Source organism: Polistes fuscatus, unplaced genomic scaffold (genome assembly GCF_010416935.1).
Source record: "Polistes fuscatus isolate 324 unplaced genomic scaffold, CU_Pfus_HIC Scaffold1, whole genome shotgun sequence".
Taxonomy (NCBI): domain Eukaryota; kingdom Metazoa; phylum Arthropoda; class Insecta; order Hymenoptera; family Vespidae; genus Polistes; species Polistes fuscatus.
Window position 1 is genome coordinate 13238743 of NW_025112997.1, and position 18996 is coordinate 13257738.

The window sequence follows — 18996 nt, forward strand, 5'->3', positions numbered from 1 at the left end:
AAATAAGATAGTGCGATAAAGTATTAGATATTTATATGTTTGTTTTATCTATGGTTGACCGTGAAACATGTATAAGTGTATCCATCGAAAATTTAGAATCATATGACTATTTTACGAAGATCCTACTCTGTGGACTTTGAGAGCGTGAAAAGTGGGGATAGGCGGAGCAAGTGCACCATCCCTCTTGCGTCTGTGCCGTTCCGCAACCAATCTCAGCGTGGCTGCACTATATTATGTTTCGATATGTTCTCTTCTCTTTCTTTATTAGGCATCAGGTCGGACAACACCCAGCCGTTCCAGCCAATCAGACAATCTTAGCAAACCATTCTCGGCGTGGCCGCCCTGTGTAGAGGATGAGTCAACTAATGTTAAAACCAACCACCCAAATAAATTCTACAATTTTATTGATCGAAAAAAAATGCTTAAAGTCTAAATTGTTTATTATCGACAAACCAGTCATGTTCTGGGGATTATTTTTTCCCAGGTGGTGGTGTGGTAGAAGATTTAAAAGTCATCGTCATTTTTTTAAACGGTACCGTGCCTTTTCGAGCCCCTTTAATTGTAGCCTTTTTCATGGCAATTTTAACGGTCATCTACATTCAAGATCATGAGCATTAAAAAAGTAGAAAAATTTATCCTTTAGCTGATTCATCCTGTATGCATACTTTAAAGTCGTCATTTATAAAATAAGAAAAAAATATGAATTCGAGATCGTACGACTAGTGGACCAGATATATAACTTGCATTAAATGATATGTCTCTTGTAAAATAGATTTCACAATTAATCTTTTTTGCGTGGAGTGCACAATTGTAATTTGCAATGGTAAAATATTTTTAAGAGTATTACGAAGTTTCATATCGAAGCGTCTATCGTAACACTATGATTCATCCCTTATCTTATTCCGTCCTAAGTAAGAAATAAATAATTATTGTAAATCGTGTCGCTGTAATAATTGCGAGCTAAATGACGAAAAATAATTCACTTTTTCAAAAATAATCTTAGTGAACGTGACAAATTAATATTGTAACGATACATTATTAAAAATATCCACGTCTGTATCAGCCTATTATTTATAGTAAGTTATAATTTATTTAAATATGTATTAGTTATGCGATTTGTCAAAGGACAATTGTGAATAAGCGCACCTCGAGAATCAGATATCCGTGGATTAAAAAACAAATAGAAAACATTAAATTTTTACGGATTTATTGCCGTCATTTTAAAGGACATCTAAAATATATAATTTCAAACGGTTCTGAATATAGACGTGTAATATACATTATTTTTAATAGAATATAGTTATTTATTAATAGAATGACAGGCGATGTTCCGTAGAGATCGTAGTCTTTACATAAAGTATTATTGTGTGAATTGGCGCCATTTTTGAAACTTATAAAACTAATTCTTGTATAGTATGGCGCGTGTAGTAATCTATAAATATAATAATACTAAATAATTTCGTTCTTACTAGTACATTTTATTAATATTCACAAAGTAGTTTTTTTTACACCGATTTTTGACAATGTAGATTTAGAATCAATTAAAATGATTAAAACCGATTAGAAAGAATCATTTATTTATTAATGATAATTTTTCTTAACGATTGATACAGATAACTTTTCATGGATTTGCATGTTTTTTTGAAGAAACTACTGTTATTCCCTTCAGCTAGATATCGAGGATAATTAAACTTTAATAATAATTAAACTCGGTCAATACACAGAGTAGCTCGAGTGGTAAATCTACATTACAGAAAAAAGGGAGACCGACAAAAGAGATAATAGCGAGAAGTAAGACGCAGAAAGAACTTCAGTGAAAAGAACTATACAAACAAAAGGACCTTCAGCTACAAAGAGGAATGCAGTGAGAAGAAATGGATAAACAAATTGACAAATTGAGGAAATTAATGATGAAGCAATTCAGGAAAGCAAACAATATGACAGAGGAAAGTTCTGCAAAAAGTTCTACAGTGTGATTAAAAATTACCAAAAATAGAAGAGTGCATTTTATCAACTTCAAAAACTTAATTACTTATATAAAAAAATATCAATCTATTATCGCTATATTATAATTTAACCGACAATGCAGATCTTTATCGGTAAAAGATAATTACCTCATTCAAAAAACTTAGTCGGTAAGAACTGAAAACTGTCTTACCAACGTAAAACCATATGTATTACCAAGCAATACAGAAGAACACAAAAGATCATAAGTCCCCTTTTTTATCTAACAAGATTCATCTTAGTTACTATCGGGACCACCAGAGAGCGATAGTAGGTACTTAAAGCGATGACGGTACAATTCTATCAAAGAATACAGTATTCTTTCATAGTACATGATAGTATATGATATATTTTTGATATAATATATTGTAATAGAATTTTAAATAATTATATTTAATTTTTAATGTATAAATGTGTGTATGTCTTCAGAAATGCATTTATAGATATATTTTAAAAGTAGTCATTTAAGACGTTCAAATAAAAGAAAATCTCAAAGGTTTGTTATTAAATCTAACGATTTGAAATATCCGTGTATATGTGAAAAGCTTGCATTCATAAAATGCAGTGTATGTCGACAAAATTTATGTTCATGTGTCCGTACGACAAATATCTTCATTTTTATGAAATTATTTTAACGTTCCTGAGCAGTGATAACTTCGAGGGTGAAATTTTCCTGTAATACAAGCATTAGTGCATTAAAATAATTGTTTAATAATCGATGTGTGTCTATTTTTGTCTAAAAGCTCGGAGTATATGTTGTGTGATCCATCCTCCTCGAAATCCATCGTTGAACTGAGTCATTGTCTTCTATAAAATTACTTTTATTAAATGATGTTTATATTCCCTTCCGAAAGTTGCGCATGTGTGTAACGAGAATTTTATTTTTAATAAAGAGAAATTAAGATTCAAACGTTTTGATTTTAGCATTTTTATCATTTTTATGTAATTAATTAACCGCTCCTGCGCAGTGATGACTTCAACGAAGTATAAGATCTCCGTACCGATGTTTTCGAAATCTAACAATAAACTAGGTCATTACACTCTGTGAAAATACTTCTATTAAAAGTTATTTATATAACTTTCCGAACGTTGCTCATGTCTATAACAGGAACAATATTCGTAATAAATACAATTTCCTTTTTTAGAAAATAATATAAACAACAAGCAATAAAAAAATATTAACAATGTACAGTGACTCAGTCTTACGGTGAATTTCGAAGAGGACAGTACATAAATCATACATTCCGAGCTTTTAGACAAAAATAGACAATAGCATCGAATAATTAACAATTATTTTAATACACTAATGCACTTTTCTTATATTACAGAAAAATTTTACCCTCGACGTAATCACTGCGCAGGAACGTTAAAATAATTACATAAAAATAAAAAGAATACAAAAATGAGAATGTTATAATCTTAAATTTTATTGATTAGGAGGATTATTCACTTTGTACACATGCGCAACGTTCGGAAAGTCATATAAACAATATTTAATAAAAGAAATTTCACAGAGGATAAAGTGTCAGTTTGAAGGGGAATTTCGAAGAAGACGGTATATAGATCATATTCTCCGAGCTTTTAGACAACAATAGACACTCTTCTATCGATTAATTAACAATTATTTTAATATTTTTATACACTTTCTTTATATTTCAGATTGTTTAAACATATATGTACTAGTATATATATATATAAGCATTATATATTTATTAACATACTTTGAATATTAAATAATTTCGATCTTATGTTCCATGAGACAAAAATTTTATTCTCGAAGTCATATATATATATATATATATATATATATACTAGTACATATATGTTTAAACAATCTGAAATATAAAGAAAGTGTATAAAAATATTAAAATAATTGTTAATTAATCGATAGAAGAGTGTCTATTGTTGTCTAAAAGCTCGGAGAATATGATCTATATACCGTCTTCTTCGAAATTCCCCTTCAAACTGACACTTTATCCTCTGTGAAATTTCTTTTATTAAATATTGTTTATATGACTTTCCGAACGTTGCGCATGTGTACAAAGTGAATAATCCTCCTAATCAATAAAATTTAAGATTATAACATTCTCATTTTTGTATTCTTTTTATTTTTATGTAATTATTTTAACGTTCCTGCGCAGTGATTACGTCGAGGGTAAAATTTTTCTGTAATATAAGAAAAGTGCATTAGTGTATTAAAATAATTGTTAATTATTCGATGCTATTGTCTATTTTTGTCTAAAAGCTCGGAATGTATGATTTATGTACTGTCCTCTTCGAAATTCACCGTAAGACTGAGTCACTGTACATTGTTAATATTTTTTTATTGCTTGTTGTTTATATTATTTTCTAAAAAAGGAAATTGTATTTATTACGAATATTGTTCCTGTTATAGACATGAGCAACGTTCGGAAAGTTATATAAATAACTTTTAATAGAAGTATTTTCACAGAGTGTAATGACCTAGTTTATTGTTAGATTTCGAAAACATCGGTACGGAGATCTTATACTTCGTTGAAGTCATCACTGCGCAGGAGCGGTTAATTAATTACATAAAAATGATAAAAATGCTAAAATCAAAACGTTTGAATCTTAATTTCTCTTTATTAAAAATAAAATTCTCGTTACACACATGCGCAACTTTCGGAAGGGAATATAAACATCATTTAATAAAAGTAATTTTATAGAAGACAATGACTCAGTTCAACGATGGATTTCGAGGAGGATGGATCACACAACATATACTCCGAGCTTTTAGACAAAAATAGACACACATCGATTATTAAACAATTATTTTAATGCACTAATGCTTGTATTACAGGAAAATTTCACCCTCGAAGTTATCACTGCTCAGGAACGTTAAAATAATTTCATAAAAATGAAGATATTTGTCGTACGGACACATGAACATAAATTTTGTCGACATACACTGCATTTTATGAATGCAAGCTTTTCACATATACACGGATATTTCAAATCGTTAGATTTAATAACAAACCTTTGAGATTTTCTTTTATTTGAACGTCTTAAATGACTACTTTTAAAATATATCTATAAATGCATTTCTGAAGACATACACACATTTATACATTAAAAATTAAATATAATTATTTAAAATTCTATTACAATATATTATATCAAAAATATATCATATACTATCATGTACTATGAAAGAATACTGTATTCTTTGATAGAATTGTACCGTCATCGCTTTAAGTACCTACTATCGCTCTCTGGTGGTCCCGGTAGTAACTAAGATAAATCTGGTTAGATAAAAAAGGGGATTGTGAACTTCTCTGTACTTCTGTATTCTTTGATAAAATTAAACTTTGCAGGATAACCAGCATATTACCAAACGGCGCTTCGATCACTTAAAATTCTGGTACAAGATCTGTTTCTCTACTTTTATGTATTTTTTGCAATTGTGTTTCTTTCTGTTAATTCAAACCTACAGAAATTAATTAACCTAAACCGTATTAAGTGTTACTTGTTTACCGTTCGGTGTCATTGAGATACTGAAATAAAATAGAAGGTAAAAAAAAAGATATTTTGTGAACATTTAAACGTGTTGGATATATCGTTTAAAAGAAAATACATTTAATAATAATTATAATATTGGAAATATTTAAACATTTTCTTATTTTTTATAGTTACAATGGTCATGGAAGAACAGCATTCTGATATGGAATTAGCAGCAGAAAAAATTCCAGTACCACAAGTACAAAAACCAATTGAAATGCCATTAGTTGAAACAAATAATAAAGTAAAAGGTATATCACATAATAAACCAAGATTTAGAAAAAGGGCATTGCATGCAGCTATACTTAAACAAATGGAATTTTACTTTTCCGATGCAAATTTAAATAAAGATCAATTCTTAAAAAACCTTATTAAGGAAGATCCGTGTAAGAATAAGCTTTATTTAATATCTTTTATCAAGTTGTAAGATTTAATAGCCCTTCGATTAATAACTAATATTGGAAATGATATATTATTTTTTATAGATATTGATCTCAGTGTCTTTATTAGATTCAACAAAATCCGAGAATTAACCACAGATATAAATAGGATAGCTAAAGCACTCCAAGCATCAACAATGTTATCTATTTCTGAAAATGGCTTAAAAGTTCGTCGTATAACTCCAATCAAGCCAAAGGAAAATACAGAAGACTGTACAGTGTATGTTCAAAATTTACCACCGGGTGCTACTCATGACTGGTTAAATTCTATTTTTTCTCAATATGGAAATGTTGTATATGTTTCCTTGCCTCACTATAAGATCAATAAAAAAATAAAAGGGTTTGCTTTTGTGGAATTTGATACACCAGAAGAAGCTGAAAAATGTCTTAAGGTAAATAATATCAAATCAATATAATATACGAGTTCTATTATAATTATAATGTGAATGCTTTATATTCTAGGATTTTAAAAAAATGGATTGCCTTTTACCTTCACATACAAATCCTGATGAAATTTTAAGTATTACTACTTTTGATAATGCTGAAAAAGATGTAACTAATAAAAGTAAAGCGATAAAAAGAAAACAGGATGAAACTGATATGTCTAGTGATATATATTCAAAAATAAAGGAGTCTCGTATCGAAATAAAAAGTGAAAAGAAGGAGAATAAACTAACAGAAGAAAATAGCACTGAATCAAAAAAGATAAAAAGAAAACACAGCTCTGGAACTGATGAAGATACTAAAATTGCAGATGACAAAATTATGCTAGAACCAGACAGTAAAAAATTAAAAAAATGCAATAAACATGTAAATGAAACTACAAATAATTCATGTGAAATTGAACCTAGAAATGAAATTACAAATAATCATTCACGTGAAATTGAACCTAGAAATAAAACTGTAAATAATCATTCACGTGAAATTGAACCTAGAAATGGAACTACTAATAATCAGTCACATGAAATTGAACCTATAAATGAAACTACAAATAATCATTCATGTGATATTGAACCTAAAAATGTAATCTCTAATGAGAGTAATGCTTTACAAAAATCAGATGAAATAAATTTAGACGAAGTAAGCGAAGAAATAAATGAACTATCCAAAAAATCAAAGAAAAAGTTTAAGAAATCGAAATCCGAAAATGACATTAATGTTGATGAAATTTCAAACAATGATAATAAAAGTGATAATGTAGCTATAGAAAATGTCGAAGTAACTAATGATATCGATAATGAAGAAGCTGCAATGAATAAAAAAAAGAAACGTAAACGTAAGAGAAAAAGTAGGATTGACGATAATAATATAAGCAATATGGGACTACAAATAATGGCTAAAAAACATTGGAAGCATTTAAGAAATAAATATTTAGAATTGCAAAGAAGCAAAATGAAACAATTGAAGCAACATTTGAAAAAGACAAGAGATCAATGGAACAATTTTGATAAGACAAAATCAGATAAAGAAGAAATTGAAGAGAAAGAGAAAATATCTAACATAAACAAGACTACTATGCGTTCATTTTCTTTTACACCAGGAGTAATAGTAAAAATTAAATTAGATGAACCGTGCACTGATGCAAGAAGTTTAAAGGTTTGTACATACATTTGCATTACTTTAGTTCTTTCTTTTAGTTTTCATTTCTAGAAAAATATCTAAATATATATAATTATAAAACAATTCAAAGAATTTTGTCAAATTGAATTATACCAAGCAATATCATTTAGGCGGAGTTGAAAGGTAATAACAGTATAAAATACATAGACGTGTCAGAAGGTGCAAGTGAAGTGTACGTTAGATGTGACACACCGGAATCAGCTCAATCATTTGTTCAAAAATCTAATAAAGAAAATAATATGGTTATACTAAAAGGTGAGGTCTTTTTTGTAATACTTTTTAAATAAATGTAAAATGTATTATACAAATTAGTATAACAAAATAACAGTTTATTGAATCATTACAGACGAAGATGAAAGTATTTATTGGGATAAAATATCACAAGATAGAAAAGAAAAATTAGGTAAAAAGGTTAAAAGAGTTAAACAAAGAGGGAGAAGTAAACTTCTTAAGAAAGCAGAGAAAGAATTAGGGAAGCATATTATATTTGATGAAGTTGACTAAATTTATGATTTTTGGTATGCATCGTAAACATATGTTCTTATACATATAAATGAAAATATTTTTTTTTGTTACGATATATATTAAATATTACTTTTCTTTGTAATGTAATAATTAACACATTGAACGCGGAGTCGATTTTGCTCTGCTTTCCATTCAAATGGCACACTGCAACTATTACTTAGTAAAATGTTCGGTTATAAAGTATAAATAAAACATAACACACACTGTCACAGTGATGATTGTGTTTCACTGTCTTTTTGAGCTACGGGATTAGAGCAGCCAATGTAGAAATATAAAAAGTATAAATAAAAGATAATCACTATCAATCCCCAGGAATGACGCCGCGCTTAATGTGTTAACCATTTGAATGCTACAGACCTCTGCAAAAATCGGGTCGAAAAATGTCGAACAGTGAAATAGAAATCTGTTATAATAATGAGAAAATATACCTAATGTGTAATTACTTTCGATTACTAGTCTGATGTGCTAGTACTTTTAGATGTAAAACAGAAAAAGTGCGACGCTTGTCACTCAAATGGTTAAAGATTATAAAATCAAATGAATAATAATTAAAACTTTAAAATACTTTATATTTGTTTTAGTTCAAATACATTTTTATACATAAAAATTAATGTCATCTTATTTATTTAAAATATCTTACAATTTACCATTTTCCTCTACCACGTCCTCCTCTACCAGAATCACGTCCAAATCCACCACCTCGTGAACCTCTAAATCCTCCTCTACCACCACCACCACCACCACCACCTCTACCAAACGAACTCCTTCCTCCTCCGCCGCCGCCTCTACCACCTCGTCCACGAGATCCTTTACTTATACGTCCACCACCGGCACCCCTCTTTTTTTCACCTGGAGGTTTTGGTAAAAACCTTTGCAAAGGTAACAATTTTGCTGGATCTATGAAAAGCTGAAATATAAAGTATATTTTAATAGATAATTATTAATCAAATTATTGATTGTATATATACTGTACATATAGGAAAAAGGTATTACCTGAGTATTTTTTTCAAAACTAGATGCTTTAATGTTTTCTGATAATCTTATTGATACATAATAATCTCTAATATTTCCAAATATTTCATCTATTTTTCCAATTTGTTGTTTATTTTCTGTATAGATAGGTGCATTGAAAAAGGGAACTTGTTCAATATCTACTTTAGCAACAAGATCATCTTGTGCGGTCCATGAAAAATGACCTAGAGGAGAGATTGTTTCAGGAGGGCCTTGATCGTAACTAGAAGCATTTATAAAACAAAGTTATGAAAGAAATAAAAAATCAAATAAGCACAACATATATGAACCATTCACAGACCTAAGTGACTAATTCCAATTAGAAACTTTATTACAATAGTATTATTGTAGCGATTGATCAATATATAATTTTTTGTATTTAAAATAAATTTTCTTAATAATTAGACTTAATAGCGCTACATAATAAATAATACGACAATGTATATTATTTTATCAATTTTCTTGTTGTTTCCTTAAGTTAATCAATTTGGTATATGAGTGTCCCATATTTAATTACATTTAAATGATTACCCTCTTGAACCTCTATCTCCACCACCTCCACGACCGCCTCTACCACCACGAAATCCTCCACCTCCTCTTCCAAATCCTGCTCCACCACCTTTGCCAAATCCTCCACCACCACCTCGACCACGAAATGACATATTGGTATTTTTCTGTAATAAAAATAATTCTTTAAAATATGTTCTATTTTATTTTTCTTCTTTTTCCAACTAATAAGAATCATACAAGAGTGGTTTGAAAAGCTACAAGTTTAAACAAATATCTTTTATTTTTATTTTTAATAAAATTGAGTTTGACGAAACAAAAAATTATTTCTATGTAGGCACCAAACTTTTTAACCCACCCACGTATATTAGTACAGTAATAATAAAATCTAAAATAAAGTATTATGTTCTCTCTCTTAATTCAAATGTTAGGTTAAATTTGGTTATGGATACTAAAGTAATATATTTTCACATATTTTTAACAAAATAATTCTTTAACTTATACACATATCACTTGTGTGACATAAAATTAAAAATTATTCATAAATACCTGTTATAAAATGATATTATTTTTTGTAGAATAAACCACGTGTGCTGATTTTGTTTAACTCGTGTGAAAAGCGGAATAAACTGATACAAACTGTTATGAACTTATTAATTATCAATATATTACTTTGTATAGTTTGTTATAATTATTTATCGTGTAAAAATTTAACATAAATATAAAATAATAATATATATTTAATTTAGCGGGGTAGTTAGCACACGTGATACTAATGTTTATAAAACTCGACAAACAATAAAGTAAGGTTATATCGATTCAAATTTCATTGGTCTTTTTCAGCGACGTACACGCTGCCTATGACATGCGCAAGGCGCCCTCACGCAAGATCTCTTAAGGTGTCCCTTCCTAAATTTTTCGAGTACAGGACAGTTCTTAGCTAGAATAAAAATAAATATAACAAGAATTTTCTTTTTTTTATATTAGATTTACAACTACATATTATTATTAATATAATTAGAAAATAAAGTAATAATATCATTTTTAATTTCATTATATTAATATCATATTATATTACCGACAATATTTTTGTTTCACAGCGCTCCATGTTATGACATCTTTGAGGAGCATATCTAGTTGTGGCAACCCTGGTCACGGTACTCTATACTGAAAGTTTCAGTGAAAATCTATTTTAATTGCTTTTTTTTTTATATGAAATGTAGTTTATTTGCGTTAATTTCATTTTCAGTATATAAAACTCCCAGTAAATAATATATTTTTGTTTATTATATTGCGTATATTACAAAATTTATCAAATAAATGTCCTTGTTCTATTTAAAAAAATTAGGATATTATTTAATTATGAATATATCTTAAATCTTTTAATATATCTTAAAATACATAAAGTGATTTTGTAACTATTTCTGGTTTCTGGAAAAATAATGTCATTTATGTATTTGGTAAAGTGATAATAATGTTATTAAATATTTACATTAGGTATTATCAAATTGTATCACAGCCTATAATATATAAATCATTACACGTACAAATGTTACCTAAAATGTGATACAAGTATTTTAAAAAGTACAAAATACAAAACAATTTTACATTATGAATTTACTGTGAGTATAAAAAATTAGCTATACTTAGATAATATTTAGATATTTTGAACAGTTGGATTTAAAAAGTTGGTCATTGGTTTCATATTATACGCTTCTTGAGAATCACTTGCATAATCTTGTTGCTGTGTACGAACACGTTTATAAAATTCTTCAGTAATATTTGGTGTTGGCGGATGTAAGTAATCTCTTACGTTAACATATTTTGGACCACCAAATGTATCCAAAACTGCGATAGATATCATTTTCAATTTGGCGAAATAGAAGTGGTGATCTGAAAATAATATTTGTACAATATTTGTGCTTGTTTAACGCATTCACATTGATCAATAATCAATTATACCTGCAGGCATATTCTCCAAAGCAGGATGACGTCCAAAAACAGCGCTTTTAGCTACATCTAACTCAGGACTATCATTTTTTATCTGTAAATATTATATTATGATATTAGGCATTTATTTATATATAAATTCTTAGTTAAAACTTTTTTTATTTATTTGTTTACTAACTGTTTTAATTTTTCCAGTAAGTATCACTCTTGCACAACGTGGATCCATTGGATCCCATATTTTTCTTCTGCAATAATTTCCTTGAGCTAATGTCATAAAAAGTGTAGCTCGATTATCTTTCTATAATCAAAATAATATATTTGATTAATACTTATCATATATATTTTATTTTGTATTAAGAAAATTGTAGAATAAGTAATGATAGATTATTATTTTGAACTTTAATAATAATATTTTTTTTATCACTTAGCTGTAAAAAACGTACAGCTAAATCTTTTGCCGTAAAGTCCAAAGGTGTAAGATAAAGATAAGGTATTCCAGATCCATTTCCTAACCGTCCATCACTAAAGGAAATTAAATTAACTGTTGGAAATGTTTCAATATCTTTTCGTGTGCTTATAGTTGCTACAGAGGTCCAATCTAAAAATATATTAATTTCCTGATAAATAAAGTATTAACATATCACGGAATTCTTTAACATTTTCAATGGAAATAATCATTTTAAAATTATGACATATGAAAAAATGATATTTTTAAAATGTTTGATAAAATCATATTGATGACGTGCATTTATGTATCTCGAATAAGATAAAATCTAAATGGACATTGCTTCTTTAGATAAAGGTTATAAGAATAATAAAAAGAAAATAAAATGATAAAATTATTTTTAGGAATTTATATTTTTATTTATTTTAAAAATTTTAAAATATAAACTTTTGAAATCATAGTTAAAAATGTAACGACGATTTCGGAAAATTAATAGTTTTTTGTTTCAAATGATCTACAATTAATGAAGAATGTCAACTGATATCAAGATATATCCGTGCTAGTTGACTATTTTTAGGAGTATAAGGATAACTGGCAAGGTTTCTTACGATCGAGGACGATCTCTTGTGAAATCCATTTCAAATAAGGAAATTGTTAAAGTCATGAGATATTATAAATAAATCTATTAAATCTTTTAATCGTTTTGATGAAATTATACGTATTTAAGAACAATTAGAATATTTTTGTTTCCAAAGTAATCATCATTTATATGTTTTTCATAACAGCTGAGTAATAAGCAAAAATATATGATCAATATTTATATATTTTTTACGTGCGATTGAATGAATGCCAATATCATTCGCACGAGACTAATATTAATTCTAATAATGTACAATTATACATATAGTTTTTATATCTATGTCCATTTCTTGTGAACTATATCAATATTAAAAATAAGCGGGAATACTTAACAACTCAAATTACATCGATAAATACATTCTCTACTTAATCTTCAAAAATGGTCAATATTTGTATTTCAAAAAAAAAAAAAACAAGATAATAAATAATTTAGTTAAAACTTTATGAAATTCTTATAAAAATATTTCAGAATTTAATTAATCAAAAGCAATAGTTTTATTACAATATTTAAAGATAAATTTAATTGCGTGATATAAATAAAGTCGTACGTAAAAGTCGATGCGTTGAATCAATAATACATTGGAGGAAGAAAAATATTGTTTGGAATGTAAAAGGTTATCGAAGTTATTATTTATTGTGAGTAAACAATAGTAAACATTAATGAATACGTACCAGCTTGATTAACAATAAATCTTGCCATTAAAACAGCGTCTTCGACCGGAGGTGGATCTTGTGATCGTCTATCTTCCTTTCCATAATTTTTTATTGAATCTGAATTATAATTATCATTAAAATCAATCGACATTTTATTTCCATTTTCTTTCATTCTTTTCCATTCGAGAAATTCTTCAAATTCTTGCCACTCTTGATATACATTACGGTTTTCATTGTTGTACTTTTTTGCTTCGATCATTAAGATCAAGAAAGCGATAAAAATAGTCGCTGGGAGAATTATTTTAATACTTTTTGCACAATTCATGATGACGATTAGAAAAACTCTAAGATCGGATATATTATCAAATATAAAGCTTACGAAAATATCTTTGTTCTTATTTTCGCACGTCTCGTTCGAACATCTCTACACGGACGATCAAACTGCAATGACTGTTAAGTTTGCTGATCCCAACTGAAAACTTTCCGTTACCAAAAATACTTTACTTTTGATTGAGTACGCATGCGTAATAATTAAAGTAACAACAAATAATGACAACAAATAATTCATTAATTTTCACATTTTTGATATTTTAGATTTTATTAATTGTGATAAATATAGAAAGAGAAATTAAAAAATAGAGAAAGAAAAAAAAAATTTTATAATATTTCATATTAAACATCACTTTTATGATAATATTATCATTTGTTTATTCACTATTTTATCTTATGTTTTTTATACAATACATGGCGGTTCTTTCAAAATTAGATCAGTAGAAGCTTAATGTATTTTTAAAACAAATAACATATTACATATTTTAATGTTATGTAATTTATATCTTTATATAAACATCTATACTAACATCTGTATATAAATTAACAACCTGTGATGTTCCAGATAATATTTTTCTTCTTGAAAAATGTTAAATGTTAATTAAATAATGTTATTTACAATAAACTATATCTTTGCAGAGACGAACAAACTATTATTTTTATATAACTAAGAAGAGTTATGATATATATAGGACATCATTTTTTTAAATGAAATATGTCTATTTTCTATGTTGTTTTTTTTTGTATGAATATAGTTTACATCTACATTGGAACGAGTCTGCTATTATTAATAATGTGTGAAATATTTAAGTGTAAAGATTCATACACACAAGAATTAACGAATTTCACAAAGTAACGTCATATGTATATTAAATAGAAACAGGTTACCCAAACATTCTGTTCATATATGTGAAGTATGGTCTACACAACATGGTGTAATTCTTAAATGAATCACCGATAGAAGGGTACAAAAGGAGGGCCGCTTTATCGAAGAATTCAGTATAACAAAATAACATCGTGGAAACACCACAAAATATTAAAGTTAAGTTTCTAACAAATTGGACTAATTGTATGGCCATAAAGGAAAATCAGTTTGTTGAAGGTTCAGCATAAAATTGTTCTTATAATTTCTTTTATGTTTGAATTTGGTTAAATAAGTTATATTTCCATTTATAACGATCAAGTATTTCGAGTTGATATAAGATATTAATATTAAATAATAAACATTAAATTATATATATATAAACAATATAGTTTGGTGTATACCTTAGATTTTGTCTTTTAATTTTTAAATGATTACACAATATGTGAAATAATTGATTACATCATGTGTCAGTTTAGATAACTTTAAATTTAAATTGCAACACGTAAAGCAATTTTCACGTCCTCTGTCATACGTGCATTAGAGATCACTACTTTGAATTTAACTAGTTTTAAACTTTTGTTTTGAACGATACTATGAGATTGTTATGTATATTTATAGAAAGAGAAAGAGAGAGAATGTGTATGTAGATAGTAATTATGCATATATATCTTTATACTATTATATTTTACATATATTTTTTATTATATTTATACAAATATATTTTGATACAATTTAAAGAATTCAATAACTTTTCGTTTACATTACATATTTGTTATAAATATATCAAATTGTTTAATTTTCAATATTATTTTATTTCAGATAATTTATATAATACAATTTCAAAGAATCAGTCATCTTCTATATAGACGAAATGGACGATAACTTATCAAATAATTTATGTAATGCTATTGAAAAGAGAGATTTAAAGAAAGTTATAGATTTGATTTCCGAAGGAGCTAATGTCAATGCTTGTGGTTATACTGGTATGTTTCCTTTGCAAATCGCTATAAAAAGGGAATCTAAAGAGATCATAGAAGAACTTCTACATAAAGGTGCCGATGTTAATATTGAAGTTCATGATAAAAAACTTGTAGAATATGCAATGGAACAAAGTAACATAGATATAGTTAAATTATTAGTGGAGAAAGGTGCCACTATTAAATTTCATAATAATAATGAAGAAAATATTCTACGCTATCTTATCAAGAATGGCATGTTAGAACTGCTACAGTGTATTATTGAAGAAATTAATATTAATTTCCAAACAAAGGATGGTCATACACTTTTAATTATGGCAGCTGAAGAAGGACAATTGGAAATTGTTAAGTTTTTATGTAATATGGGTATTAACATAAATGCACGCAGTTCTAGAAATAGTACAGCATTACATTTTGCCATAGGAAATTCATCCGCTCCGAAATTTGAAATTGTACAATTTCTCATTGATAATGGTGCAGAAATTGATGTAGAAAATTCATTTGGTTATACTCCATTACAAAATGCACTCTATAATAATAATTTTAAAGTAGCTAAACTTTTAATAGAAAAGGGTGCTGATGTAAACAGAATTTATATGAATACCCATTATGCTCGACAGAGATTAGGAGGTACACTTTTACATTGGGCTTCTCGAAATTATAATTCAGATCAAGCAACGAAATTCCTTATTAAAAATGGAGCAAATATTAATGCTACAGAAAACGATGGTAGAACACCTCTTTGTTTATTAGTAAAACACTGTGGAACTCCAGAAATGGTAAAATTTTTTGTAGAAAATGGTGCATATCTTAAGAATACAGGTGGTGGTAGTCCATTATATTGGGCTATCTATTCCCGTAACATACAATTACAAACTTTATTAATAGAACTAGGTACAGATGTTGATGGTAATATAGACAGCCATGAAAATTTCAAAGCACCATTGCATTTAGCATACGATTTATCTGTAGTAAAACTTCTAATAGATAAGGGAGCCAATGTAAATATTAAAGATAAATATGGCTGCACACCATTACATTGTGTTTCTAAAATTTCTTTAGCAAAATACCTTGTGGAAAATGGTGCTGATATTCATGCCAAAAACAATGATGGAGAAACACCTTTACATAGAGCTTTACATTATCTTATAGTGGAATATTTAATAGAAAAAGGTGCAGATGTTAATATTCCTAATAAAAACGGGTATACACCATTGCACTTTGCCAGAAACTTAATTATAGCAAGGCATTTGATAGAACACGGTGCTAATATTAGAGCTGTTACAAAAGATGGCAAATCTGTATTACATGGTATTATTGAAGAACATTCATATTTTAATATAAGTTTTGACGAGATGTCAGATTTGATAAATTTTTTAATAAAGAAAGGTATAGATGTTAACGCTACTGATCAAAATGGTAATACACTATTGCATTTGAGTGCTGAAAAAAATAACGAATACGCAGCGATTGTATTGCTTGCAAATTGTGCAAGTATTTCTTCTACTAATATTGAAAATAAAAAACCAGCAGATTTTGGTTACATGTTATCAATTCTGATTGCTAATATAGAAAAAATATTTGATACTGTGAAAAAAAAAGAATCTTGGAAAACTATAGAATCTTTACTTTTGCATAGAATGCGATGCTTTCATATTACATTAAATGATTTTAAAACAACTATATTACATTCCATGGTGATAGAAAATAATACAAAAATGGTGGAAAATTTGTTTACAATGTTAAGGAGAAAAACGATGAATTGTATTACTAAATATAATTTGGTAAATGCTCGAGATAAAAATCAGTGGATGCCTTTACATTATGCTGTAAAAAGAGGAAATGAGACGATTGTTAAATATTTATTGGACAATGGTGCAATATATAATGCTGACGTTTCTAATAAACCAATATTACTTACTGATAATTTTAAAATTAAAAATATACTTGAATTAACAGAAAAATTGTTTGAATATATAAAATTAGGAAATGAGACAAAAGTTGCTGAATGTATACAAACACAAAAAGAAATTATCAATGCTAGACAAAATAATGGCAATACTCCTTTACATGTTGCTATTTATTATGATCATTTCAATATTGCAAAGCTGCTATTAGATAATAAAGCTGATTTTTCTTTAATTAATGATACAAGAGATACAGTGTTACATTTTGCTACTGTCAAGGGTTATGAGGTTATAGTCGAAACTTTGCTAGAGAAAGCTAACAGATTACATGATATTGTCAATGTAGAAACAGTAAATGGCATGACTGCACTTCATCTGGCTGCGAAACATAATTCTATGAAACTTGTAAAACTTTTTTTGAGTTATGGCGCAATTTATAATGCAAAAAATGAAGATGGTCAAATGCCGATTGACTTATCTACGGATAAAGACATAATTGATTTTTTCAAATTTATACATGAATTATTTGAAGATGCAAAATATGGAAGAACTGAAATTATAAATAAATTAAAAAATTTAAGTAACAACGATTCTCACGCAATTAGAAATCTTCATAATCGGCAAATGTATACATTGATGGATATTTTAAAATTTAATGAATATGATAATATTGTTGCAGAATTTTTAAAACTAAATTTAGTTAAATTGGAAATAAAAAAAGGGCTATTCAAAACAGTTGAAAAAAATGAATATTTCAGCGACAGCGACGAGGAAGATTTAGGCTTTGGTTTATTTGATTAATTAAAAATAAAATATTTATATTTTAATTTATTATATTTGTTATACAAATATTTTTAAATCAAAAATGTTGAAAATTAAAAGCTAAATTGAACTTGTATTTTAAACAGTTCGATTTTCATTTCTATTTTTAATAGACAATGAAAAAATATTGTATATGAAATATATTATAATTTTTATATAATATACTATAATTTGTTTATTATTTGATTAGTAAATATTTTTTTATAATTTAAACATTGATTGTGAATATTTTTACGGATTTTAAATATTGCAGTATCCGTAAACAGATAATTTATATTTCGTTGATAATAACGGTCGCAAGTGTTATCTGTCGGTAATCAGTTGTTTGAGCTCCTGTAATAGGCAATTTGTGATGCATGTTGCCTACATTCAGGTGTAACACAATTTGGATATCGAATACGAAACATGAAGATCTAAACAAGAATTTTTAATATACAGTTCAATTTATTTGAGTGATAACTACTTGTTATGCTTTTTGAGTTATTTAATGATTGAAGAATTTACTGCAATCGATTTTAAAAATCGAAGCAATATTGATTTTAGTTAAAGATGATGTTTATTTAACAATTGTCTGATTTGATTGGATTTTAAGTATCCATAAGATGATATTGTAAAAATAAAAAGACTAAAAATTACATCAATACATTTTTCGAATTTGATGTAGAGGGTAAGGTTGAGGAAACTAGCACGTTGTTCGGCCCTGAGTTGCTCCTGTAATGTAGGTCGTCGTCTAACTGTTCCGCGTACCGTTCTGTCGAGTCCATACACGTCCATTAGTTTG

At 27.5% G+C, this 18996-nt stretch overlaps 4 protein-coding genes across 7 annotated transcripts; 2 read left to right on the forward strand and 2 right to left on the reverse strand.

The window, feature by feature from the left end:
• Positions 1 to 5387: 5387 nt before the first annotated feature.
• LOC122526076 (la-related protein 7-like) lies at positions 5388 to 8676 on the forward strand. 4 transcript variants are annotated; one of them, XM_043649234.1, is made up of 6 exons: positions 5388 to 5536; positions 5655 to 5909; positions 6009 to 6355; positions 6426 to 7559; positions 7694 to 7838; positions 7930 to 8676. In XM_043649234.1, exons 2-6 carry the CDS (start codon positions 5660 to 5662, stop codon positions 8085 to 8087), a joined length of 2034 nt encoding a protein of 677 aa, XP_043505169.1. In that variant the 5' UTR covers positions 5388 to 5536; positions 5655 to 5659; the 3' UTR covers positions 8088 to 8676. The 4 variants fall into 4 exon arrangements, with proteins under 4 accessions (XP_043505169.1, XP_043505178.1, XP_043505187.1 ...); XM_043649243.1 differs by having other exon boundaries at positions 5655 to 5774; XM_043649252.1 differs by lacking the exon at positions 5388 to 5536 and having other exon boundaries at positions 5685 to 5774; positions 6034 to 6355.
• A 23-nt stretch (positions 8677 to 8699) lies between these two features.
• On the reverse strand, positions 8700 to 10266 carry LOC122526099 (probable H/ACA ribonucleoprotein complex subunit 1). The gene is made up of 4 exons (XM_043649270.1): positions 10176 to 10266; positions 9651 to 9793; positions 9102 to 9342; positions 8700 to 9015 (listed from the first exon to the last, which is right to left on the reverse strand). The coding sequence occupies exons 2-4, from the start codon at positions 9779 to 9781 to the stop codon at positions 8752 to 8754; spliced, it is 636 nt and encodes a 211-aa protein (XP_043505205.1). The 5' UTR covers positions 9782 to 9793; positions 10176 to 10266; the 3' UTR covers positions 8700 to 8751.
• Positions 10267 to 11080: 814 nt separating this feature from the next.
• On the reverse strand, positions 11081 to 13830 carry LOC122526110 (protein CREG1). The gene is made up of 5 exons (XM_043649282.1): positions 13333 to 13830; positions 12020 to 12174; positions 11755 to 11874; positions 11589 to 11670; positions 11081 to 11519 (listed from the first exon to the last, which is right to left on the reverse strand). The coding sequence occupies exons 1-5, from the start codon at positions 13637 to 13639 to the stop codon at positions 11284 to 11286; spliced, it is 900 nt and encodes a 299-aa protein (XP_043505217.1). The 5' UTR covers positions 13640 to 13830; the 3' UTR covers positions 11081 to 11283.
• LOC122526116 (serine/threonine-protein phosphatase 6 regulatory ankyrin repeat subunit B-like) lies at positions 11512 to 18379 on the forward strand. The gene is made up of 3 exons (XM_043649295.1): positions 11512 to 11672; positions 14522 to 14685; positions 15329 to 18379. Exon 3 carries the CDS (start codon positions 15381 to 15383, stop codon positions 18192 to 18194), a length of 2814 nt encoding a protein of 937 aa, XP_043505230.1. The 5' UTR covers positions 11512 to 11672; positions 14522 to 14685; positions 15329 to 15380; the 3' UTR covers positions 18195 to 18379.
• Positions 18380 to 18996: the final 617 nt, after the last annotated feature.

Excerpts from the sequence above, each read along its gene's own strand:
- LOC122526076 (XM_043649234.1), top strand. The coding sequence starts at position 5,660 with ATGGTCATGGAAGAACAGCATTCTGATATGGAATTAGCAGCAGAAAAA. Across the intron at positions 5,910-6,008 it reads CCTTATTAAGGAAGATCCGT|ATATTGATCTCAGTGTCTTT; the intron begins GTAAGAATAAGC and ends TATTTTTTATAG. Across the intron at positions 6,356-6,425 it reads AAGCTGAAAAATGTCTTAAG|GATTTTAAAAAAATGGATTG; the intron begins GTAAATAATATC and ends TTTATATTCTAG.
- LOC122526099 (XM_043649270.1), bottom strand. The coding sequence starts at position 9,781 with ATGTCATTTCGTGGTCGAGGTGGTGGTGGAGGATTTGGCAAAGGTGGT. Across the intron at positions 9,343-9,650 it reads GGAGATAGAGGTTCAAGAGG|TTACGATCAAGGCCCTCCTG; the intron begins GTAATCATTTAA and ends AAATGCTTCTAG. Across the intron at positions 9,016-9,101 it reads GTTTTGAAAAAAATACTCAG|CTTTTCATAGATCCAGCAAA; the intron begins GTAATACCTTTT and ends TTTATATTTCAG.
- LOC122526110 (XM_043649282.1), bottom strand. The coding sequence starts at position 13,639 with ATGAATTGTGCAAAAAGTATTAAAATAATTCTCCCAGCGACTATTTTT. Across the intron at positions 12,175-13,332 it reads ATTTATTGTTAATCAAGCTG|ATTGGACCTCTGTAGCAACT; the intron begins GTACGTATTCAT and ends ATATATTTTTAG. Across the intron at positions 11,875-12,019 it reads TTACGGCAAAAGATTTAGCT|AAAGATAATCGAGCTACACT; the intron begins GTACGTTTTTTA and ends TTTTGATTATAG.
- LOC122526116 (XM_043649295.1), top strand. The coding sequence starts at position 15,381 with ATGGACGATAACTTATCAAATAATTTATGTAATGCTATTGAAAAGAGA.